This window comes from Chlorocebus sabaeus, chromosome 5 (genome assembly GCF_047675955.1).
Source record: "Chlorocebus sabaeus isolate Y175 chromosome 5, mChlSab1.0.hap1, whole genome shotgun sequence".
NCBI classification, from domain to species: Eukaryota; Metazoa; Chordata; class Mammalia; order Primates; family Cercopithecidae; genus Chlorocebus; species Chlorocebus sabaeus.
In genome coordinates this window covers 21,082,029-21,101,479 of record NC_132908.1, presented here as the reverse complement: position 1 = coordinate 21,101,479, position 19,451 = coordinate 21,082,029, and the positions used below count along the sequence as shown (strand labels likewise).

The 19,451-nt window shown below is 47.8% G+C and overlaps 1 protein-coding gene across 1 annotated transcript in view; it reads right to left on the bottom strand.

Moving 5' to 3' along the window:
- The window catches only part of SCNN1G (sodium channel epithelial 1 subunit gamma), a 33,265-nt gene extending 15,252 nt beyond the window's left edge, over nt 1–18,013 (bottom strand). Inside the window, exons 1-6 of the mRNA XM_007987843.3 lie at nt 17,932–18,013; nt 14,137–14,497; nt 11,037–11,337; nt 8,120–8,310; nt 6,392–6,495; nt 3,212–3,375 (exon numbers count right to left, since the gene is read on the bottom strand). Coding sequence (XP_007986034.3) covers nt 3,212–3,375; nt 6,392–6,495; nt 8,120–8,310; nt 11,037–11,337; nt 14,137–14,497; nt 17,932–18,010 — 1,200 coding nt within the window. The 5' untranslated portion in view covers nt 18,011–18,013. The remainder of the gene's footprint in view (nt 1–3,211; nt 3,376–6,391; nt 6,496–8,119; nt 8,311–11,036; nt 11,338–14,136; nt 14,498–17,931) is intronic.
- Between the last annotated feature and the right edge of the window lie 1,438 nt (nt 18,014–19,451).

The window sequence follows — 19,451 nt, the reverse complement described above, 5'->3', positions numbered from 1 at the left end:
CTCTCTGCTGACCTCTTCATAATCCCTGGTGTTTTTTTTTCTGTTGTTGTTCTAAATGCTCATAAATCAGACCTAAAGCTGACTGACCCTGCTCTGTGGCTTTGATTTTCTACATCTCAAATTAAGTGTAGCAGAAAACTCACTCATGTCTGTGTTTACCCACCACTGGTAAAGAGAACATTTGCTTAACAATGTGGTGGATATTTCCAAGCTGAGAGCAAGAAAACAAGAGAGCAGAATTCCTTAGTTCTTGTACTTTTGCAAGCTCTAGTAACTCACACCAGTTTGAAAAGAAGGAAGAGGGCGAAAGGATAAGGGAAGGATGCGCTGCAAATCCTGGATCCTACTTCAGGGTGCAGATAAAACTGTGTGGGACATGTCTGACCAAAATGCTCACTACTGTGCTCTGAGGTTTTGCCATCTGCCAGTGAACAAAAGAATGAGTTGCCCAGCTACTTAAGTGGCTGTCTCTTAAAAAAGTCTTTTCAAGTCACAGTTTGAGCAGATTGGGTGATCGAGATAGTTTTTCTTTTTTCATTCACACAGCTCAAGCTAATACACATTACTTCCCTCCCATGCTGGAACAAAGCCCCTAAGTAACATGCCTCCTGAGAGCATCTGGGGGCCCAGAAAGACCATTTTGATGGTTTCCCTTGTCCAGGGTTGTCCTTTCTATGGGGCACCAGGAGGCAGTGAAGCCAAAGACTTCGTCTGTCATACTTCCATTCTAGTTCATCATCTTACTGTCTCAGCTTAAATAGCACCTCCTCAGGAAAGCCTTCCTTGAACCTCATCTTCCCCACTGAAAATGAGCCCGAGGTCAGTCATGTCATAATATACACTCACATGGTCTTGCATTTCTTCTTCAGAGCACTTACGGCAATTATAATGAATCATTTGTGCCGTTTCTGGTTTATTACTCAATCCTCTCTGCTGGGCTCTAGACTCTCTCAGGACAGGGACGGTGTCCTCCACACTGAGGTACCCCATGTGTAGCACATAGAAGGTGCTCAGAAAATATCAGTTGAATGGATAAATGACAGATGGATATCCAAGCCCTAAATGCTCACCATCTCTTTGTCTAACCCAATGCAAAGCTACAGCTAGATCTTTGTGTCATTCTAGCTTCACTTTCACTTGGGAAGACACAATTAGCTTTTCCTCTAATTCTGCATTGCTCAAGTTTCTAAAGCCGAGGCCCTCAGGAGTTCAAGGCTCCAGTGAGCTATGATTGTGTCACTGCACTCCAGCCTGGGTGACAGAGCAAGACCCTGACTCTAAAAATTTTTTTAATTTAAACATCAAAAAAAAGGTCGAGCCAAGGCTCCCAAGTGTGCTGCCTCTTAGAATAACCACTGCAACTTGGTAAAAATATAGATCCTTAGGCTCATCTTCTAGAGATTCTGATTCAGTGGCTTTGAGTCTGATAATCAACCAGGTTTGGAAACCACTGCTCTGGAGGATACATTTGTGAGGGATAAAGGCTAGGAAGTTTAATTGGGGATATTAAAGTTGGATTTAAATAAAGGCGTGAACAGATGTATAGTCCACAAGGAGATTTTGTTTCTTTCTCCCCACCCCCAAACAGGTAAAGAAAAGTGTCATTATGGACCAGGCACAGGGGCTCACGCCTGTAATCCCAGCACTTTGGGAGGCCGAGTTGGGTGGATCACGAGGTCAGGAAATCAAGACCATCCTGGCTAAGACGGTGAAACCCCGTCTCTACTGAAAATACAAAAAATTAGCCAGCAGTGGTGGCGGGCGCCTGTAGTCCCAGCTACTTGGGAGGCTGAGGCAGGATAGTGGTGTGAACCAGGGAGGCGGAGGTTGCAGTGAGCCGAGATCGCACCACTGCACTACAGTCTTGGTGACAGAGTCTCACTCAGGCTGGAGTGCAGTGGTACAATCATCGCTCACTGAAGCTTTGACCTCCCTGGGGTCAGGTGATTCTCCTACTTCAGCCTCCCGAGTAGCTGGAACTACAGGCATGTGCCACCATGCCTGGTGAATTTTTGTATTTTGTCTTTGGTAGAGATGGGGTTTTGCTATGTTGCCCAGGCTGGTCTCAAATTTCTGGGCTCAAGTAATCCACCCACGTCGGCCTCCCAAAGTGTTGGGATTACAGGCATGAGCCACTGTGCCTGGTCTAAATAAGTTCTTAACAGTCATTCTACGAAAGAGAGAAAGGAGAGGCAGACAGATCCTGGAATAAAAGGACCCCAGGCCTGCAAACAAGAAAACTGCAAACAAGAAAACTCCATAAGCAGTGGAGTGACCAGGGCCATCAGAGTCCGCTCTTTACCTTGCCATTCAGCTCCCACTGGGCAAGGCTGACTCAGGGGTTGGAGTCTGCAGCTTACTTGTGTTTCTGTTGATAGGTTTGTGTGTTCTCAGTGCCCAGAGAGGTCCACAAAGGTCAAATTTGGAGGGAGAAGGGGTTCTTGGTAAATGAAGTAAAATTGATGGAAGCATGATGGGCTAAATAGACCTTGGAGAGCTGAGTGACTTTCCACTAGGCTTTAATACAGTTACTGACATGCCTCATAGGCCTTTAAGCAACCCAGAAAGATAGTTGGTAATCTTATCTATTTGTATTACCGACAAATACATAGTTAGTGCCCTAATGCCTTGCTTCCAGCATAGGTTCCACAAATGCTAGTGTCTTGCTTTTTAAATTCTTTCCACAAATGGCATCCTGTCCTATTAATCCATACAAATACAACCTTTTTTTTTTTTTTTTTTTTTTTTTTTTTGAATTGGAGTGTTGCTCTGTTGCTTAGGCTGGAGTGCAGTGGCATGATTCGTGATTTTGGCTCATTGCAACTTCCTCCTCCTGGGTTTAAGCTATTCTCTTGCCTCAGCCTCCCAAGTAACTGGGATTACAGGCATGTGCTACCACACCCAGCTAATTTTTTGTATTTGTAGTAGAGACAGGTTTCACCAAGTTGGCCAGGCTGGTCTCGATCTCTTGACCTCACCTCGGTCTCCCAAAGTGCTGGGATTACAGGTGTGAGCCACTGCAGTCAGCCAGAAGATACAAACACAACCTTTAATGTAACTCCTGAAATGAATGGGGTAACCATGGGAAAATCTGGGACCATGTTCCCTTTTGAAACAAACACTGTTTTCCACAGGCTGCACCTCATGGGTTATCCTTGAAAAAAAAACATCTGTTCTCTCCAAGCCTATGGAAATGAGAATATTCTCTTACCAGGTGCATTCCTATAGAGGTGACCATTGCCGTCTCAATCTCTGTTCCCACATCTTCGACGAAGGGATACTCGTCCTGCCGATGGATGATCACCTTAGCTCCAGTGGAGGAAACAAGGAATGGGTTGTATTCCTCTTCATTGATGTACAAAATGACTTGCAGCCCTGGGAGGATAAGGCAACCTGCCGTGATCCAAGGCTAGGAAAACATTTCCTGGGGCGTAACCCACCTCTCCCACTGCTTCAGGAGCTTCAAATCCAAGACCAGGTATTTCCAACAAGTGACAGGTGGCCAAGGGCTAGACTGGAAGCTCCATGAGATTGGAATGCGTGCCTGACTTGCTCTCTGCTGTGCCCCCACAGCTTAGCCCAAAACAGGGGCTCAAACAGTATCACTGTCACAGTTCTTGCTAAGCGTACGTTTTTGCCAAGTGTAAGGAAATTGCCACTCTGCCTGAGACGTGCATCTCCATGTGGTGCTTTGAGATGGGGAGCTCAGAACATTCAAAAGAACATGCATTGCTCTGGCTGCTTAACCCCTCAGGGCGGGCACTCAGAGAAGAGATGAATCACTAATGGTGTTTCTGATCACTTAGAACTTCTTCTCCCACTCCTGCTCTTGTCCCCTGCAGTCTATGCTGACCCAGCACCAGAGTAAACACAGTACCAGTGCACATGGGAACTGAGAGTGAAAAGTTGCAGGGCCCTGGCTCTTCTACAGATGGGCTGTGACCTCTAGCAATTCCCTTCCCCTCTCTGGGCTTATTTACACATTGTTTGCAATTGTTTACAAATCATTTGCAATTGTTTACCAGTTGCCCTTGTTTACAAATTGAATGTCAGGATAACTCAAAATTCTCTTCTTTCCATCCATAGAGACCCTGCTCATTCATGTCTGGGCTGAGGTCCTTTGAAAATTGGACCTCAGACCAGGTCACTCCTTGAAACCTGAAACTCTTCAGTGGCATCTCACTGGATATATGGGAATGCCACAGGATAAACCTGGCTGCATCTGTCAAGGTGATGATGATACAGCCCCTGCCTACTTCTCCCTCCTCATCTCCTCCCCCTCTCTCCCCACCTCAATAAGCTCCAAGCACACTGGTCTTACTTCTGTTTCTAGAACATATCTGATTCATGTCCTTCCCAGGGCCTTTGCCCTTGCTAGTCCCTGGAATGTTCTTGTGTAGATTTTAACATGAATCTTTTCCTCCTTAAATAGCCCCCTCTTAGAGATCTTATCCAAACTAACCAACCCCCCATCCCGACCCCAGCCACTCTGTCTTCCCACTCTGCCTCTTTCTTCCCTGAATAGCAGTCATTAGGATTTGTAACTAGATCATGTCTGTGTAGTTGTGTACTCATTTTTTATCTGTCTCTCCCCAGGAAAATTTAAGTTCCCTAACAGCAGAGAAGACATCTGTCTCTTCACTGCTGTGTCCCCGGTATGTAGAAGAGGGCCTGGCAAACAGGAGATACTCCATGCTTGGTAAGTGGATGAGTGAATCAGCGGGGTCCATATGGATGGAAAGAAGATACTTTTGAGTTATTCTGACATTCAATTTGTAAACAAGGGCAATTTGTAAACAATTGCAAAGAATTGGTCAACAATTGCAAATGATTTGGAAAAACTTGTAAACAATAGCAAACAATGTGTAAACAACTTGTAAACAATAGCAAACAATGTGTAAACAACTTGTAAACAATTGCAAACAATTTGTAAACAACTTGTAAACAATTACAAACAAAGCCCAGAGAGGGGAAGTGAATTGCTTGAGGTCACACAGCCCCTCCGTAGCAGAGCCAGGACTCTGCAAGTTTTCACTCTGTTTCCAGATTACTTCTTCCCCATGAAGTATGTGCACTGAATTATGATTCCTTGCAGACTTAATAAGAGCGCAGACTACACAGTGACAAAGGCCAGGATTCCAAGTGTGGATTTCCTTTATGACAGGCCCTTGCTTGTCCTGGTGGGAGTATATCTGCATATCACATCATATTCTATTTGCAGGGGACCTTTCAAGCATTCTTTTAGGGCATAAGCCAGGCCAATCTGCTCAGTTCCTACCTTCTCTACAAATGTAATCATAGTGGAATAGTAGTAATAGTAGTGCTGGAAGTTGCAATGGTATTATTTTGGGGGTAGTAGCAGCAGTAGCAATGGTGGTAGACTGGTAACAATGCTAGTAACGGTAATAATAGTAGTAATAACAATAGCAACTAGCACTTATTGTGTGCTTAGTATGTGTTATGGCTGAATTGTTTACCACCTCAAATTCATATGTTGAAGCCCTAACCCTCAAAGGGATATTATTTGGAGATGGGGCCTTAATTAAGGTGAAAGGAAGTCATAAGCGGAGGACTCTAATCTGATAGGACTGATGTCCTGATCAGAAGAGAGAGAGACATCACAGGCCTCTCTCTGTTGACACACCACAGAGGAAAGACCATGTGAGGACATGGAAGGAAGACAGTCAGCCTTCTGAACCCAAAGAGAGAAGCCTCACCAGAACCGAGTCTGCCTGTGCCTTGATTTTGGACTTTCTAGTCTCCAAAACTGTGATATATAAATGTCTGTTGTCGAAGGCACCCAGTCTCTTGTATTTTGTTATACAAGCAGATGAAGAGAGTGCAGACCAGGTCTTATTCGAAGTCTGTATCTTAAGTCCTCTCAGTAATCTCATATGGGAGATACTGTTATTAGCCCCACTTTATAGATGAAGTGCAGTCGCTTCCCCAAGGTCACACAGTGAGTGGCCGAGCTGGGTTTCAGCTCCGTCCAGAATCTGTCACCTGAACTAAGATAAATGGGCATCTACCTCCCTAATCTGTTCAGCATATTTGGGCTGAACTCCATTTGGAAACCACCTGTCCTGCATTACTCACCCTAGCTATGAGTCTAAACCGGAATAGTTCCCTAGCAGAAGGAGCCCCAGCGACGTCCCTGTCACTCTCTCAAAGGTGGAGGAGAAGTCGAAAAGGAAAACAGACACTGACATGGAAGGAAGGAACCAGCATGAACACTGATGGAAACGCTGATAGAAAAAAAGGGTATCCTTACTTTCTGGCCAAGTGGGAGAGATCCTGCATTTCCAGAGGGCTCCCGCCATCCCCACTGTCCTGCTGCCCCTTTGTCCAGTGTTGGAGGACCTCAAGATCTCCTTGGCACACGTTTCCTTACCATATTCGCTGCCCCCCATGGAGGTGCTGAGAATGGTCTCATTTTCTCTGTTGTTGAAAGTGTAGCAATTCCCATGCATTGGATGGTGGAAAAGCGTGAAATTCCTATGGAGGAAGAAAATGGGTCAGAAAGGGATCTCCCCCATGCGTCTTAGCTGAAGTTGGGCAGGGCAGTGCTAATGGAGTCAACTCTCTTTGGGGAGAATGCGTGAGAGACATGACTCATTTTCCACATCTTGCTCCTGATCAAATGACACACAAGGCCCCTCATCCTGGTTGGCACACATGGACATAGAACTAGACTCTCTGCCTTCTGTTTTCTCTCGGAATCCTCTCACCTTCATCTCTATCCTGACTTGACATTCCTTGTGCCATGTCTGTCCCCAGATTCCTCCACTTGTGAATTTCTCAGTCAACACTTGACATTTTCCATTCAAATTTCCATTCCTAGAAAATAATCCCCAGGGAAAGAATCACATCACCTGTGCCCTTACGTGACTTTGGAACCCAATTCTTAGGGAGACATGATTCCATTTATTTACTTTTCACAAGAACCAATCTGTCTGCTAACATATGTATAGGTGAAAGAGGCTTAGTATTTTATTTTATTTTATTTTATTTTTATTTTTATTTTTGAGACAGGGTCTTGCTCTGTTGCTCAGGCTGAAGTGCAATGGCGCAATTATGGCTCACTGCAGCCTCAACCTCCCAGACTCAAGTGATCTTCCCACCTCAGCCTCCTGAGTAGCTGGGACGACAGGTGTGTGCAATTATGCCCAGATAAGTTTTTGATTTTTTTTTCTAGAAAGGAGGTTTTGCCACATTGCCCAGGCTGGTCTCAAACTCTTGAGCTCAAGCAATCATCCTCCTCAGCCTCCCAAAGTACTGGGATTACAAGTGTGAGCCACTGTGCCCAGCCCAGGAACACTTTAGAATGTCTCACCCACTGCCCAGTCACCATGAGGGATCTGAGTGTTATCCTAAAGGTGAACAGTTTGACATCTCACATATTTGAACATGGGCCTTTCTCCCCCCATCCCTCTCTCCTTCTCTTCCTTCCTTCCTTCCTTCAAACGACGGTTCTTAATCAACAGTATGCATTTTGGTAATATGCAAGGTTAGGTTATATGCACACTATATGACAAAAACAGCAATCACTTTTGTGCCAATCTAATACCTTGTGGGTTGGTGTGTTTGTTTGTTTGTCCAGAGTCTTGCTCTGTAGCCCAGGCTGGAGTGCAGTAGTGCAATCTCGGCTTACTGCAACCTCCGCCTCCCGGGTTTAAGTGATTCTCCTGCCTCAGTCTCCTGAATAGCTGGGACTACAGGCGTGCACCACCATGCCTGGCTAAGTTTTGTATTTTTAGTAGAGATGGGGTCTCACTATGTTGTCCAGGCTGGTCTTGAACTCTTGACCTCAAGCGATCCACCTACCCCAGCCTCCCAAAGTGCTGGGATTTAGAGGCATGAACCACCATGACCGGCCAACTACCTTGTTTTTAATGAGTAGTTTAATGACTTGAAGGATATTTTGATTTTATGTCATGCACACCTCACTCACTGACTCTAGAACACAGCTCCCATGTAAGCAATTTCCAAAAGGCAGCGTCAGTGAGAAGAGCACCTTTTGCTCCCAAGACCTATCATCAAGGCTGTAGGTTCCTGCAAGGGGCCTGGTACTCAGAGCTGCCAGTCCTCAGAGGCTGAGAGAGCAGCATTCTCTCCTGACCTGGCATCACAGGACACTCCATCAAAGAAGCAGGTCACCAGCAGCTCCTCAGCAGAATAGCTCATGTTGATTTTCTTCTCCAGAGGCACCTGTGCCATGATATTCATGTAGTGCAGCTTATACCACTCCTGAATGGCATTGATCCCCGAGCTGAAGGTGTAGGTGGCACAGTCAGAGGTGTCATTCGAGCACTGTGAATAAGAGGAGACACGAGGCTGAAGCCATCGATCCTATCGCTGCTCTTCAGAAGGACCGTAAGAATGAGGGACTGAGACTTCCAGGCCAGATACTCAGGGGAACAGGTTGGATATCTGGGGCAAGGATGAGTTTCCTCTGACTTCTAGGGGCTGGGAGTGATCATCCTCAAGCCTCAAAGACCAAAAAGGGGCTGAGTGAGAAAGGACACAGAGTCCTACTCCTACAACTCTGCACTACTTGCCCACCAAGCAAGAAGGAAAACCAGCTTCTTCAGGGTCCCCAGGTACCCTGAGGTTCACCTGATTGATGCTACTACGTTCCTAACAACCTTTCCCATTTCCTATCATATCAACAGTCAAGCTATCTGGATTCCAGCCTGGACTCTGCAGGAGAAGGAGAGACTACTTCTCTGCAGGATCTTAGGCAAGGTATCCTGTACCCATTATCTCACCCACAAAATGTTGACTGAAACACCATCCTTCCCAACCATGTGTGGGAAGGACCCATGTTTGAAATATACAATAATGAGAACATCATAGGGAAGCCATTGTACATTCCAAATGTTCTCGTCACACAAAGCTGGGAAACTTTTCTAAATGGACAGATGTCAACTGATTTTGGCTGGTTGCAGTGGCTCATGCCTGTAATCCTAATGCTTTGGAAGTTTGTAGTGGGAAGACTGATTGAGGCCAGGAATTCGAGACCAGCATGGGAAACATGGCTAGACCCCCATCTTCACAAAAAATAGAAAAATTATCCAGGTGTGGTGGTGCATTCCTGTAGTCCAAGCTACTCGGGAGGCTGAGGTGGGAAAATTGTTTGAGCCCAGGAGTTCTAGGCTGCAGTGAACTGTGATTGCACCACTCCCACCTGGATGACAGAGTGAGATCTTGTTTCTAAAACAAACAAACAGACAAACATATATGTAAAGAGTTGATTTTGGTATCAAGAAGAACCTTGCAGATATCCTATGAAAGGACCCAAGAAGACTTTGAAATCTCAATGGTTTAAAAGAAGGTCCATTTTTCAGGATTTGGGACTATAGCTACAAGGTCACACAATTGGCAATCAAGCCTATAAGGTATGGACATAGCCCCCGTCCTCCAGAGGTGACTGGGGCATGGAGAGGGAGGGTGGTGATAGAGTTTGCCCAGGAAGGTACTAGAATTCATTTTCAGTGAATGGCATTTCTCAAGAGCCCCTCAGGCCAGGTGCAGTGGTTCACGCCTGTAATCTCAGAACTTTGGAAGGCCGAGGTGGGGGGACCACCTGAGGTCAAGAGTTCGAGACCAGCCTGACCAACATGGTGAAACCCAGTCTCTACTAAAAATACAAAAAATTAGCCAAGCATGGTGGTGCATGCCTGTAATCCCAGCTACTTGGGAGGCTGAGGCAGGAGAATCACTTGAACCCAGGAGGTAGAGGTTGCAGTGAGCTGAGATCGCACCACTGCACTCCAGCCTGGGTGACAGAGTGAGACTCTGTCACCAAAAAAAAAAAAAAAAAAAAAAAAAAAAAAAAAAAAAAAAAATTTCCCTCAAGTGGGACCAAAAGAGAAAATGAAGTCAGATGAGGCACCTCATGAAGGCAAGTACTGCAGGAACACTCATGTTTCTGCCGTTTATTGTCTGTCTTTTTCTTTCTGGTGCCTGCACGTCAATTTTGCTTTGGAATAATTTCCTTTCCCCCTCTGGATACAGCCTGGTGTGATTGTCCATGAAGATACTCCACCATCCATTAGCCAAAGGGTGATTAGGTGACCCAAGCTTGACCAACCAGATAGTCCCAAGATGGAATCTGACTCTTAAGCATTAACAACACCAACAAAAACTGAACATATTTGACGCTTCATTCAGCAATATCTGAAATGACTTTTCATTATGCCTTGCTACCTAGATCCCTGCATCTGTCCTAATTTCTGCCCCTTGAGAGGCCTCTATGAGTTACTGGTTGCCTTCTAACACATTTCTCCCTCCCTCTGCACCCCCCAACTTAAAATTACCTGAGTCAGTTTCAGTTGTTTGCAGCTGAATCACCCCAGCTGGGTGTCTTTCCTTTCTTTTCTTTCTTTTTTCTTTCTTTTCTTTCTTTTCTTTCTTTCCCTCTTTCTCTCTCTCTTACTTTTTTTTAAAAATAATTTTACTTTAAGTTCTGGGACACATGTGCAGAACATGCAGGTCTGTTACATAGGTATACATGTGCCATGGTGGTTTGCTGCACCTATCAACCCATCACCTAGGTTTTAAGCCCTGCATGCATTAGGTGTTTGTCCTAATTCTCTCCCTCTGCTTGCCCCCCACCTCTACCTCCCCCCCTTTTTTTAAACGGAGTCTCATTCTGTCACCCAGGCTGGAGTACAGTGACACCGTCTGGGCTCACTGCAATCTCCACCTCCTGGGTTCAAGCAATTCTCTTGCCTCAGCTTCCCAAGTAGCTGAGACTACAGGCATGTGCCACCATGCCCGGCTTATTTTTGTATTTTAGTGGAGACGGGTTTCACCATGTTGGTCAGGCTGGTCTCGAACTCCTGACCTCAGGTGATCTGCCCGCCTTGGCCTCCCAAAGCGCTGGGATTACAGGCATGAGTCACTGTGCCTAACCCCAGCTGGGTGTATTTCTTCCAGTGGGACCACAGGGGCTAGTGGCTAAGGAGAAGAGTCCTGGACCCAGCCCATCCCATGCCCTTAAGCAGTGAAAGAATGAGAAGGTGAAATCTTACCAGTTGGAATCCCACCACCTGCTTGGACTCGATGTGCATGACATTTGAAGCCTTGTGAATGATTCTCCCATCAACTTTTCGCTTCCTCCCTGTGAAGAAGTCCCTGGCCTTGCCCTTCTCATACTGATCAAAGATCAGCAGCGGGATCCGGTAGGAGAATCTGGGCTGCATTCCCTCCAAGACGGAGCTCCAGGACTCCGCCTCTCGGCGCCTCCGGGACTCTGGAAAGCCGTACAGGGACTTCAGGGCCTCTCTGGTCTCCTGTTCCAAGTCAGCTAGAAGGTTGCGCACAGCGCTGTACCTGCCAAGGTGGGGAGGAAAAGTCAGGGAGAGGGGAGGCGGCACTGGCAGAACCCTGGTGCTCCTCCGGGTTGTTTTCCATCAACACGTGTCAGCCTCGTGCCCACCTTTCCCAACACCTTGGCAGAGGAGACCACGCCTTTCATGACTTGACGCATCCAGAGTGACCCTGGCTCCCGCGAATGAGGAAAGGCTCATGCGTGACCTGTGTGTGACTTCCTGTGGCTTCACCTCTGCCGCCACTATCTGGTTGCTCTCGGGGTGTGTTGATGAATTTGTCCCGACCAGCATTTCTGGAGTGGTGACTGTCAGGTGCCTCCCATAAACCAGCCACAGTGAGGACAAGTAAATAACTGCCAACCAACAGTCTACCTAGTGGGCAGGCTCCTCCACCCAGCTCACTCTGCCTCTGCCCTCTGATTGTCCTCAAATCTGTGCTGGGGGGAAGGAGGGTATAACTGTTACCTCGACGACCCCCAGGAACACAAAATAGTTATAAAGGAGTTGCCTTCATGAAGCACAATATACCATCTTTCAATTTTCGCAAATCAAATGGTTCCAGCCTCCTCTTAACTCTCTCCTCTCTCCTTTCTCTCCCTTGCTCTAGGCATAGGCAGCAGAGCATAGCAATTGAGAGTAGAAACCCTAGAGCCAAACTACCTGGGTTTAGGTTCCCCATCCTGGTACCGGCTACCTTACTTTGGACAAATGTCTTAGCCTTTCTGTGTTTTAGCCTTCTCCTTTGTAAAGTGGGGTTGTTGGGAAGGTTCAATGAGTTTATTATATATAATAAACACACACAGATATACATATAGATAATTAAATGGCCTCTATTGTTGTTATTATTTTAGAGACAGGGTGACTCTGCTGCCCAGGCTGGAGTGCAGTGGTGCAATCATGGCTCACTGCAGCCTAGAACTCCTGGGCTCAAGCAATCCTCCCACCTTGGCCTCCCAAGTTGCTAGGACTATGAATGTGTGCCACCACACCTGGCTAATTTAAAATAAAATGTTTTTAGAGATGGGGTCTTGCTCTGTTGCCCAGGCTGGTCTCGAATTCCTGGCCTCAAACAATCCTCATGCCTTGGCTTTTGAAAATGCTGAGATTTCAGGCATAAGCCACTGTGCTTCTATTGTTAACTATATTAATGTTATTATATTGATTAAGACTTTATTCCTCCACTACAATATAAGCTCCACTAAGGCAAATACTGTGTTTGGGTTGTTCAGTTCTCTATCCCACAACCTAGTACGTGCATGACAGTTTATAGATGCTGAGTAAATTATTATGGAACAAATAATGAATGGAAAGAAGGAAGGAGGACCAGAGAGAGACAGAAGGAGGGAGGGAGAAAGAAAGAAGAGGAAGACATGGAGGGTGGAGAAAGAGTCTTAGACTTGATCTTGATTTGGAGCTTTGCACCACCTCGGTGATGACTCTGGACAAGTTAGTTTCCTTCGATAATCTTCCTCCTCTGCTCTTCTTCCCTTCTCCCCACCCCTGCTCTGACAGTCTGCCTGATTCTGACCTGCCTCACGGACCAGTTTTCCATAATCCTGAGAAGGACTCTGATGACCTATTTAGAACAGGTCCTGCCGAGGATGATATGGCAGTCCCAAGGGCTGATCACACCCAGAGCCTGATGATCTCAATTAAAGGGGCTGGGTTTATTCAGATGAGGTTTTGGGGCAGCTGAGGTGCTCACAGAAGTCACCTGGGTGTCACTTCTGAGTCAGCCTTGAGCTCACTCGTGCTGCAGGGGGAGTGGGCATGTGAGCTTGGAGAACCAGGGGCGCAGATGCGGACGGGGGTTGGCTAATTTGGGCTTAATATGGGGAGTGTGCAGAGGGGGTTAGTTCGTTCCAGGCCTCTTCTAAGTGAAAAAAGCCTGCAGCTTCCTCTTTCTGCTCTCCTGGGCTAGCCTAACCTCGGAAGTCATTGATGGGGTGGGTGTGGTGGCTCACTCCTGTAGTCTTAGCACTTTGAGAGACCGAAGTGGCAGCACCACTTGAACTCAGGAGTTCGAGACCAGCCTGAGTAACACAGCGAGACCCCATCCCTTAAAAAAAAAAAAAAAAAAAAAAAAAAAATTGCTGGATGTGGTGGCATGTGCCTATAGTCCCAGCTACTCAGGAGACTGCAGTGGGAGAATTGCCTGAGCCCAGGAAGTCGGGGCTTCAGTGAGCTATGATTGCACCACTGCACTCCAGCTTGGGTGACATGAGACCCTGTCTCCAAAAAAAAAAAAAAAAAAAAAAAAAAGGCCAGGTGCAGTAGCTCACGCCTGTAACTCCAACACTTTGGGAGGCCAAGGCGGGTGGATCACCTGAGGTTAGGAGTTCAAGACCAGTCTGGCCAAACATGGTGAAATCCCGTCTCTACTAAAAATACAAAAAATTAGCCTGGCATGGTGGTGCCCCCCTGTAGTCCCAGTTACTTGGAAGGATTGTTTGAACCTGGGAGGCGGAGGTTGCAGTGAGTCAAGATCGTGCCATTGCATCCCATCCTGGGCAACAAGAGTGAAACTCCATCTCAAAAAAAAAAAGAAAAGAAAAAAGAAAGAAAGAAAGAAAGAAAGAAAAAGAAAAAAAGTCACTGATGGTCTGAAAACTTGGCACATACAGATTTAGAACCGAGGAGAGGGCTGTTTACCAGTGTTAGCAACAAATTCAAATTTCTAGAAAGCACGTTTGTAGCTGGAATCGACCTCCAGGCTGCCAGTGTGTCACTTTCGGGAGGGGCTTTGGCCTCCGTAAGGGGCCTGGCTCCCTACTCGCGTTTCCCTGCTCATGCCTCTTACTTGTAGGGGTTGATATTGCAGATGGTGACCGCAGGAAAATCCAGCTTCCGGAAGTGAACTTTGATGGAAACCGAGACAGTATAGAAGGAGAAGACGAGGAGGGCGCACTGCCAGAGGATGAGGGCGACTGCAGTCAGTGTGAACCCGATCCAGAGGAGGCGGCGCAGGCGGCCGCGGGACACCACGATGCGGCGGCAGCCATGGGTGTTGGTGTTGAGGCAGTACCACCGCATCAGCTCTTTAATGGTCGGCGCCTGAGGGCCCGTCACGGGCAGATTCTTCTTGATCTTGGCTTTGATCTTCTCTCCGGGAGCCATGGCGAGGATGGGACTGTGAGGACGCGACTTTGAGGACGGGCGTGCTGGAGGGGCAGAGAAGAGAAGCAGGTGAGCTGTCAGGCCCCAGTGTGTTCCTGGAGGCCACAGCCTGAGAAACACCAGTCCACGTGCCCTTAGAGGGCTCCTTCCTCTGTTCCTTGTGGCTTAGACACTTTGCATTCCGAAGCCTTGGCCCCTTCTCCACGACGTTTGGTTTTGGCCACCACAGCTGCCAGAGAAGCTGCCTACTTCTCTTACCGCCCCCAGGCCTAGCCGCGCGGGGGCTGGGTGAGGTGCAACCTGCAAAGCACTGGCTGGACAGGCTGCAGGACCTTTCCCCAGGTTCCTGGGGCAGGAGCTCTGGAAGCAGCCCCATCAACTTTCTTATCAGGCAGAAGTACCCGTGCCTTATCACCTCCAGTGGCCCGCCTTCCTCGAGGGCAGCATTCCTATCTCATTATGCCCCCTGGTGCCTAGCACAGTGTCTGGCACAGAGCAGTGCTCCTCAGATGGTAACTGACAGATGAAATCTGCCAAGAAAATTTCCCGGCAGCCACCTTAGATCATGTTCCTGGCTGTATTTTCCCCAACTTTTTCTCTGAGGCTTTATTATAAGTGAAACGATTTCTCTTTCCTTTCTTCTCTTTATAGTCAAGCTCTTAATGTTTCCAGATCACCTGATGTAACAATAACTTACAACTGTTGGCCACCTAGTGTTTGCCAGGCACTGTGCCATATTTCCTTGATTCTAATATACCATTAATTTAGAGAATGCCCTTGATTTAATAACAGCTTTGGAGGAGAGTACCAGTATTGGAAAGCAAATTATCACATTCATCAATGTATACGATGCATCTCAACTATACAAACTTTACAATGAGAAATAATTTTAGAAGTGAACTAATATACTACATAAAAACTTATTTCATGTTTATAATATATAGTCTCATTAGTCTCTTAAGTAAATTAGTCTCTCTCTATAAATATACACATAGCCTATATATATTTCATTTTGTGTTTCAACAGGTTCATGAAGTAGGCATGCTATTATTATCTCCATGTTACAGAGGAGGAAAATGGGCTCAGAGAGGTTGAATATCTTGGGCAAGATGATGCAGCTGGTTAGTGGAGGAGCTGGATGGAACCTTGCAGCCTTTACCACTATGGCATTTGCCTTTGAGGGGCCTGGTAGTACGCTGGGTGCAGAGAGTTAATTAACAGTATCAAGAACTAAAGGTAGAGGAAAGAGAAGGAACCCTGAGTTATTTAATTTAAAAACTCTGAACAGTGCACATGACCACTTCCCAAGACTTGTGAGCACTAGTATTGGGGATGGGGGGTATATGAAAACTGTGTCCCCCTATGCCTTCTACAGTGACAGAGGCAAATTAGGACATGTCCTAGGGTATACAGGGTGGTCCCCAGGACCAGAAAGGGCCTGTGTCTGTGACTTCGATGTGCCCCATCAAGATTTTTAGGCAGGATTCAGATCCTGCAGAGTTATGTTTTTTTCCCACCCTGAACCCATGAAATACGGGCTAAAATTGGAAGCTGGGGCAAAGCTAGGAGGCTTCCAAGCTTATGATACTAGTGGGTCTGAGGTCTCTAATGCAAAGGAAATGGAGTGCTGGGCATGGAGGTGAGATGCCCAGAGCAGCCAAACTGCTCTAAACCCTCCATAAATTGATATGATTTTACCAGGATAAAGAACACCATCAAAATGATGCTAGTAGCTTCTGGGCAACAGGAATATAATTTGTTTTGCTTTTACCACTTAAAATATTGTCTATCCTTACCTCCTCCCTCACTACAATCCAAAAAAAAAAAAAAAAAAAGAAGAAGAAGAAGAAAGAAGGAAAGAAAGAAAAAAAAATTAGCAAGAGTTTGTTTTTAAAATCTAGGTCCAGGTTCAATTGCTTATCAAATAAAATTGCAGCCCTTCTCTGTGAATGTTCAACAGAAGCTGTGATTCTGGAAGCTCCTATCCCCAACTCTCAGGGGTCTCTCTGCCCCATCAGCCCCTTCCCCAGAAATGACCTTGACCCCAATGGATCAGTCGACAATGTCAGAGGAGCCCCAAGTGAAGGAAGGGAACTGATCTTGCACTTTGCAAAACAGATAAAATATTCATATAAATAATATTTCAACTTCAAAGCAAAACAAGACTGTAGCTACCATTAGATTATGCAGCCCGATCCAATGTGATACCTTGGTGGAAGAATTACTGGCTGATATCCAGCACTTACTCTTCTAAGTACTTTGTAGGTGTCACCTCATTTAATTTTCACAAGAAACTTCTGAGGTAGGTGTCACAACCACCCCCATTATACAAATGAAACAGATGCTGACAGGTTAAGTAGCTTGCCCAAGGTCACACTAGAAAGTGGCTGAGCGGGGATTTGCACCTAGGAGTCCCTTTAACGACTAGCTAGGCTGCTCCTCAATCATTAATAATAATAACAGCAGCGGGGAAAGCAGCACTAATAGCAGCTATCACTTATTGATCCCTTTCTTTACTCCCAGGCATCCCACTCAGTCCTTTTCACACACGACCTGATTTAATCCTCACTACAGTTATATGAGGTGCTATTACTCGGCCCATTTCACAGAGAAGGAAACTGAGGCACAGAGGTTAGGTAATTTGCCCAAGACCACACAGATAGACAGGATTTGAAGGATTCTTTAGAATTCCACGGTCCTGGCTCACCGCAACGACTCCGTGCACCCCCTCCTCGCCTACCACCGACTTTGCCTGTCCCCCATCCCACAGTGCAGGACCCCAAAGCTTGGGGAAGGATGAGAGATTTGCCCCAAGTCTAGCGTTGGGTTCGCTGGACCGGAGAGTTCCCGACCAGTGCCCATCCCGGGGGGCGACTCCTGTGCAGAAATCACTTGAACTCAGCCCTCAGCCTCAGGGCCGGGACCTGAGCTCCTACCGAGCGACCCCGCAGCCCCTGCCCTCCCGGCGCGGAGCAAGCGGGCGCTGTCCTGTGAAGGAAGCCACGTCTGCCCCGGGAGCCCCGGCTGAAGACGCTGGAACGAATCCAACCAGCCCACTTCAAGTGTTTGCTTCTTTCTGCACCAAGTCACCCCGGAGAAAGCATTCCGGAGGGTAGAAGGAATAGTAGCGGACAGGTCTACGCGACTCATCCCGGCAGGGAAGGGGGCTGAGCAGGCGCTGGGCAGAGAAAAAAGGCGAGGTGCGGCCCAGAACCCCCAGACCCCCGGACTCCGGATACGGTTCCTGAGTGGCTCTCGACTGGCTCCGTGCTCCGGGTCACGGCGTGGGTAGACCCCGGAGAGCTGGCCGCTACCGCCCGGGCAAGGTGTCCCAGCATCCCGGACACCGGGAAGCCGCCACTGGCTGATGCTGGCTCGGCCACCTACCGCGCTGACGGCATGCGACGCCCTGGCGCCCGGCAGCCGCTCCGGTGTCCAGAACCCCCGAGCTGGTCCGACCCAACCCGGCTGAACTCACCTCTCGGTTCCAAAGGGTCCAAGGCTCGTGAATGAGCGATCCGGGTGCGCTGCTCATCTGCTTGCTCTCGGGCTAGCATCCCCTGGCAGCGCCACCACGGGCTCTTGTGGGCCGGCCGGGCGCCGCCCCCTAGGGCCCCGCCTCCCCAGGCCCCGCCCCTACCTGCCCAGGTGCTTTCCCCAGTCCGCCAGGCATCTGCGGCCGCCCGAAGCGGGCCACGACTTCAGCGCCCCCTGGCGCCACGAGGCCGCCCTGCGCCCCAGCCCGGCCTGCGCTGCGCCTTCCTGGGCCACTGCGCAGTGCCTGCTGCCGCCCCGAGGCCGCCCTGCCACCCTGCATGCCCGCTGGATCTCTGCGGCACTTACCCCAAGGCGCCTCGCAGCGCCTCCCGCCCCCTATTACTGCCCCGCGCCTTCCTTCCACTCTCGCGGATGGCAGGCGCCTGCCCTAGCACCAGCAGGAATCCCACGCAGCCGCGCTCCTCCGACTCCCTTCAGACCCGCAGCGTGAGGCCGCTTCAGTGCCCACCTGCGTCCGGCTGTAGGCAGCAGGGGCTGTTCAGCCAGGCCACTCATCCTTTGCCCTTTTCAGCTGCTTCTTTCTCTTTCTTTCGTTCTTTCCTCCTTCCTTTTTCTTTTTTTTTTTTTTTTTTCTCTTTCCTTCTTTTTTTTTTTTTTTTTTTTGAGACGGAGTCTCGCTCTGTCGCCCAGTCTGGAGTACAATGACGTGATCTCAGCTCACTACAGCCTCCGCCTTCCGGGTTCAAGCAATTCTGGCTCAGCCTCCCAAGTAACTGGGGTTACAGGCACGCGCCGCCAAGCCCGGATTAATTTTTGTGTTTTTAGTAGAGACGCGGTTTCACCATGTTGGCTAGGCTGATCTGAAACTACTGACCTCAGGTCATCCACGCGTCTTGGCCTCCCAAAGTGCTGGGATTGCAGGCGTGAGCCACCGCGCCTGGCCTGGCTTTCCTTCTTTCTTTCTCTTTCTTTCTTTCTCTCCCTTCCTTCCTTCCTTCCTTTCTTCTCTTTCTTTCTTCCTTTCTCTTTCTTTCTTGCTTGCCTTCCTTCCTTCCTCCCTCCCTCCCTCCTTCCTTCCTTCATTTCTTCTTTCTTTCTCTTTCTCTCTTCCTTTCTTGCTTGCCTTCCTTCCTTCCTCCCTCCCCCCTCCCTCCCTCCCTCTTCTTTCTTTCTTTCTCTTCCTTCCTTCTTTTCTCTTTCTTTCTTGTTTGCCTTCCTTCCTTCCTCCCTCCTTCCCTCTTTCTTTCTTCTTTCTTTTTCTTTCTTTCTTTCTTTTTCTTTCTTTCTTTCTTTTCTTTTCTTTCCTTCTTCCCTCCCTCCCTCTTCTTTCTTTCTTTCTTTCTTTCTTTCTTTCTTTCTTTCTTTCTTTCTTTCTTTCCTTCTTTCTTTCTTTTCTCTCTTTCTTTTTTTGACAAGGTCTCCCTCTGTCACCTTGGCTGGAGTACAGTGGTGCAATCATAGCTCACTGTAGCCTCCAACTGCTGGGCTCAAGTGAGCCTC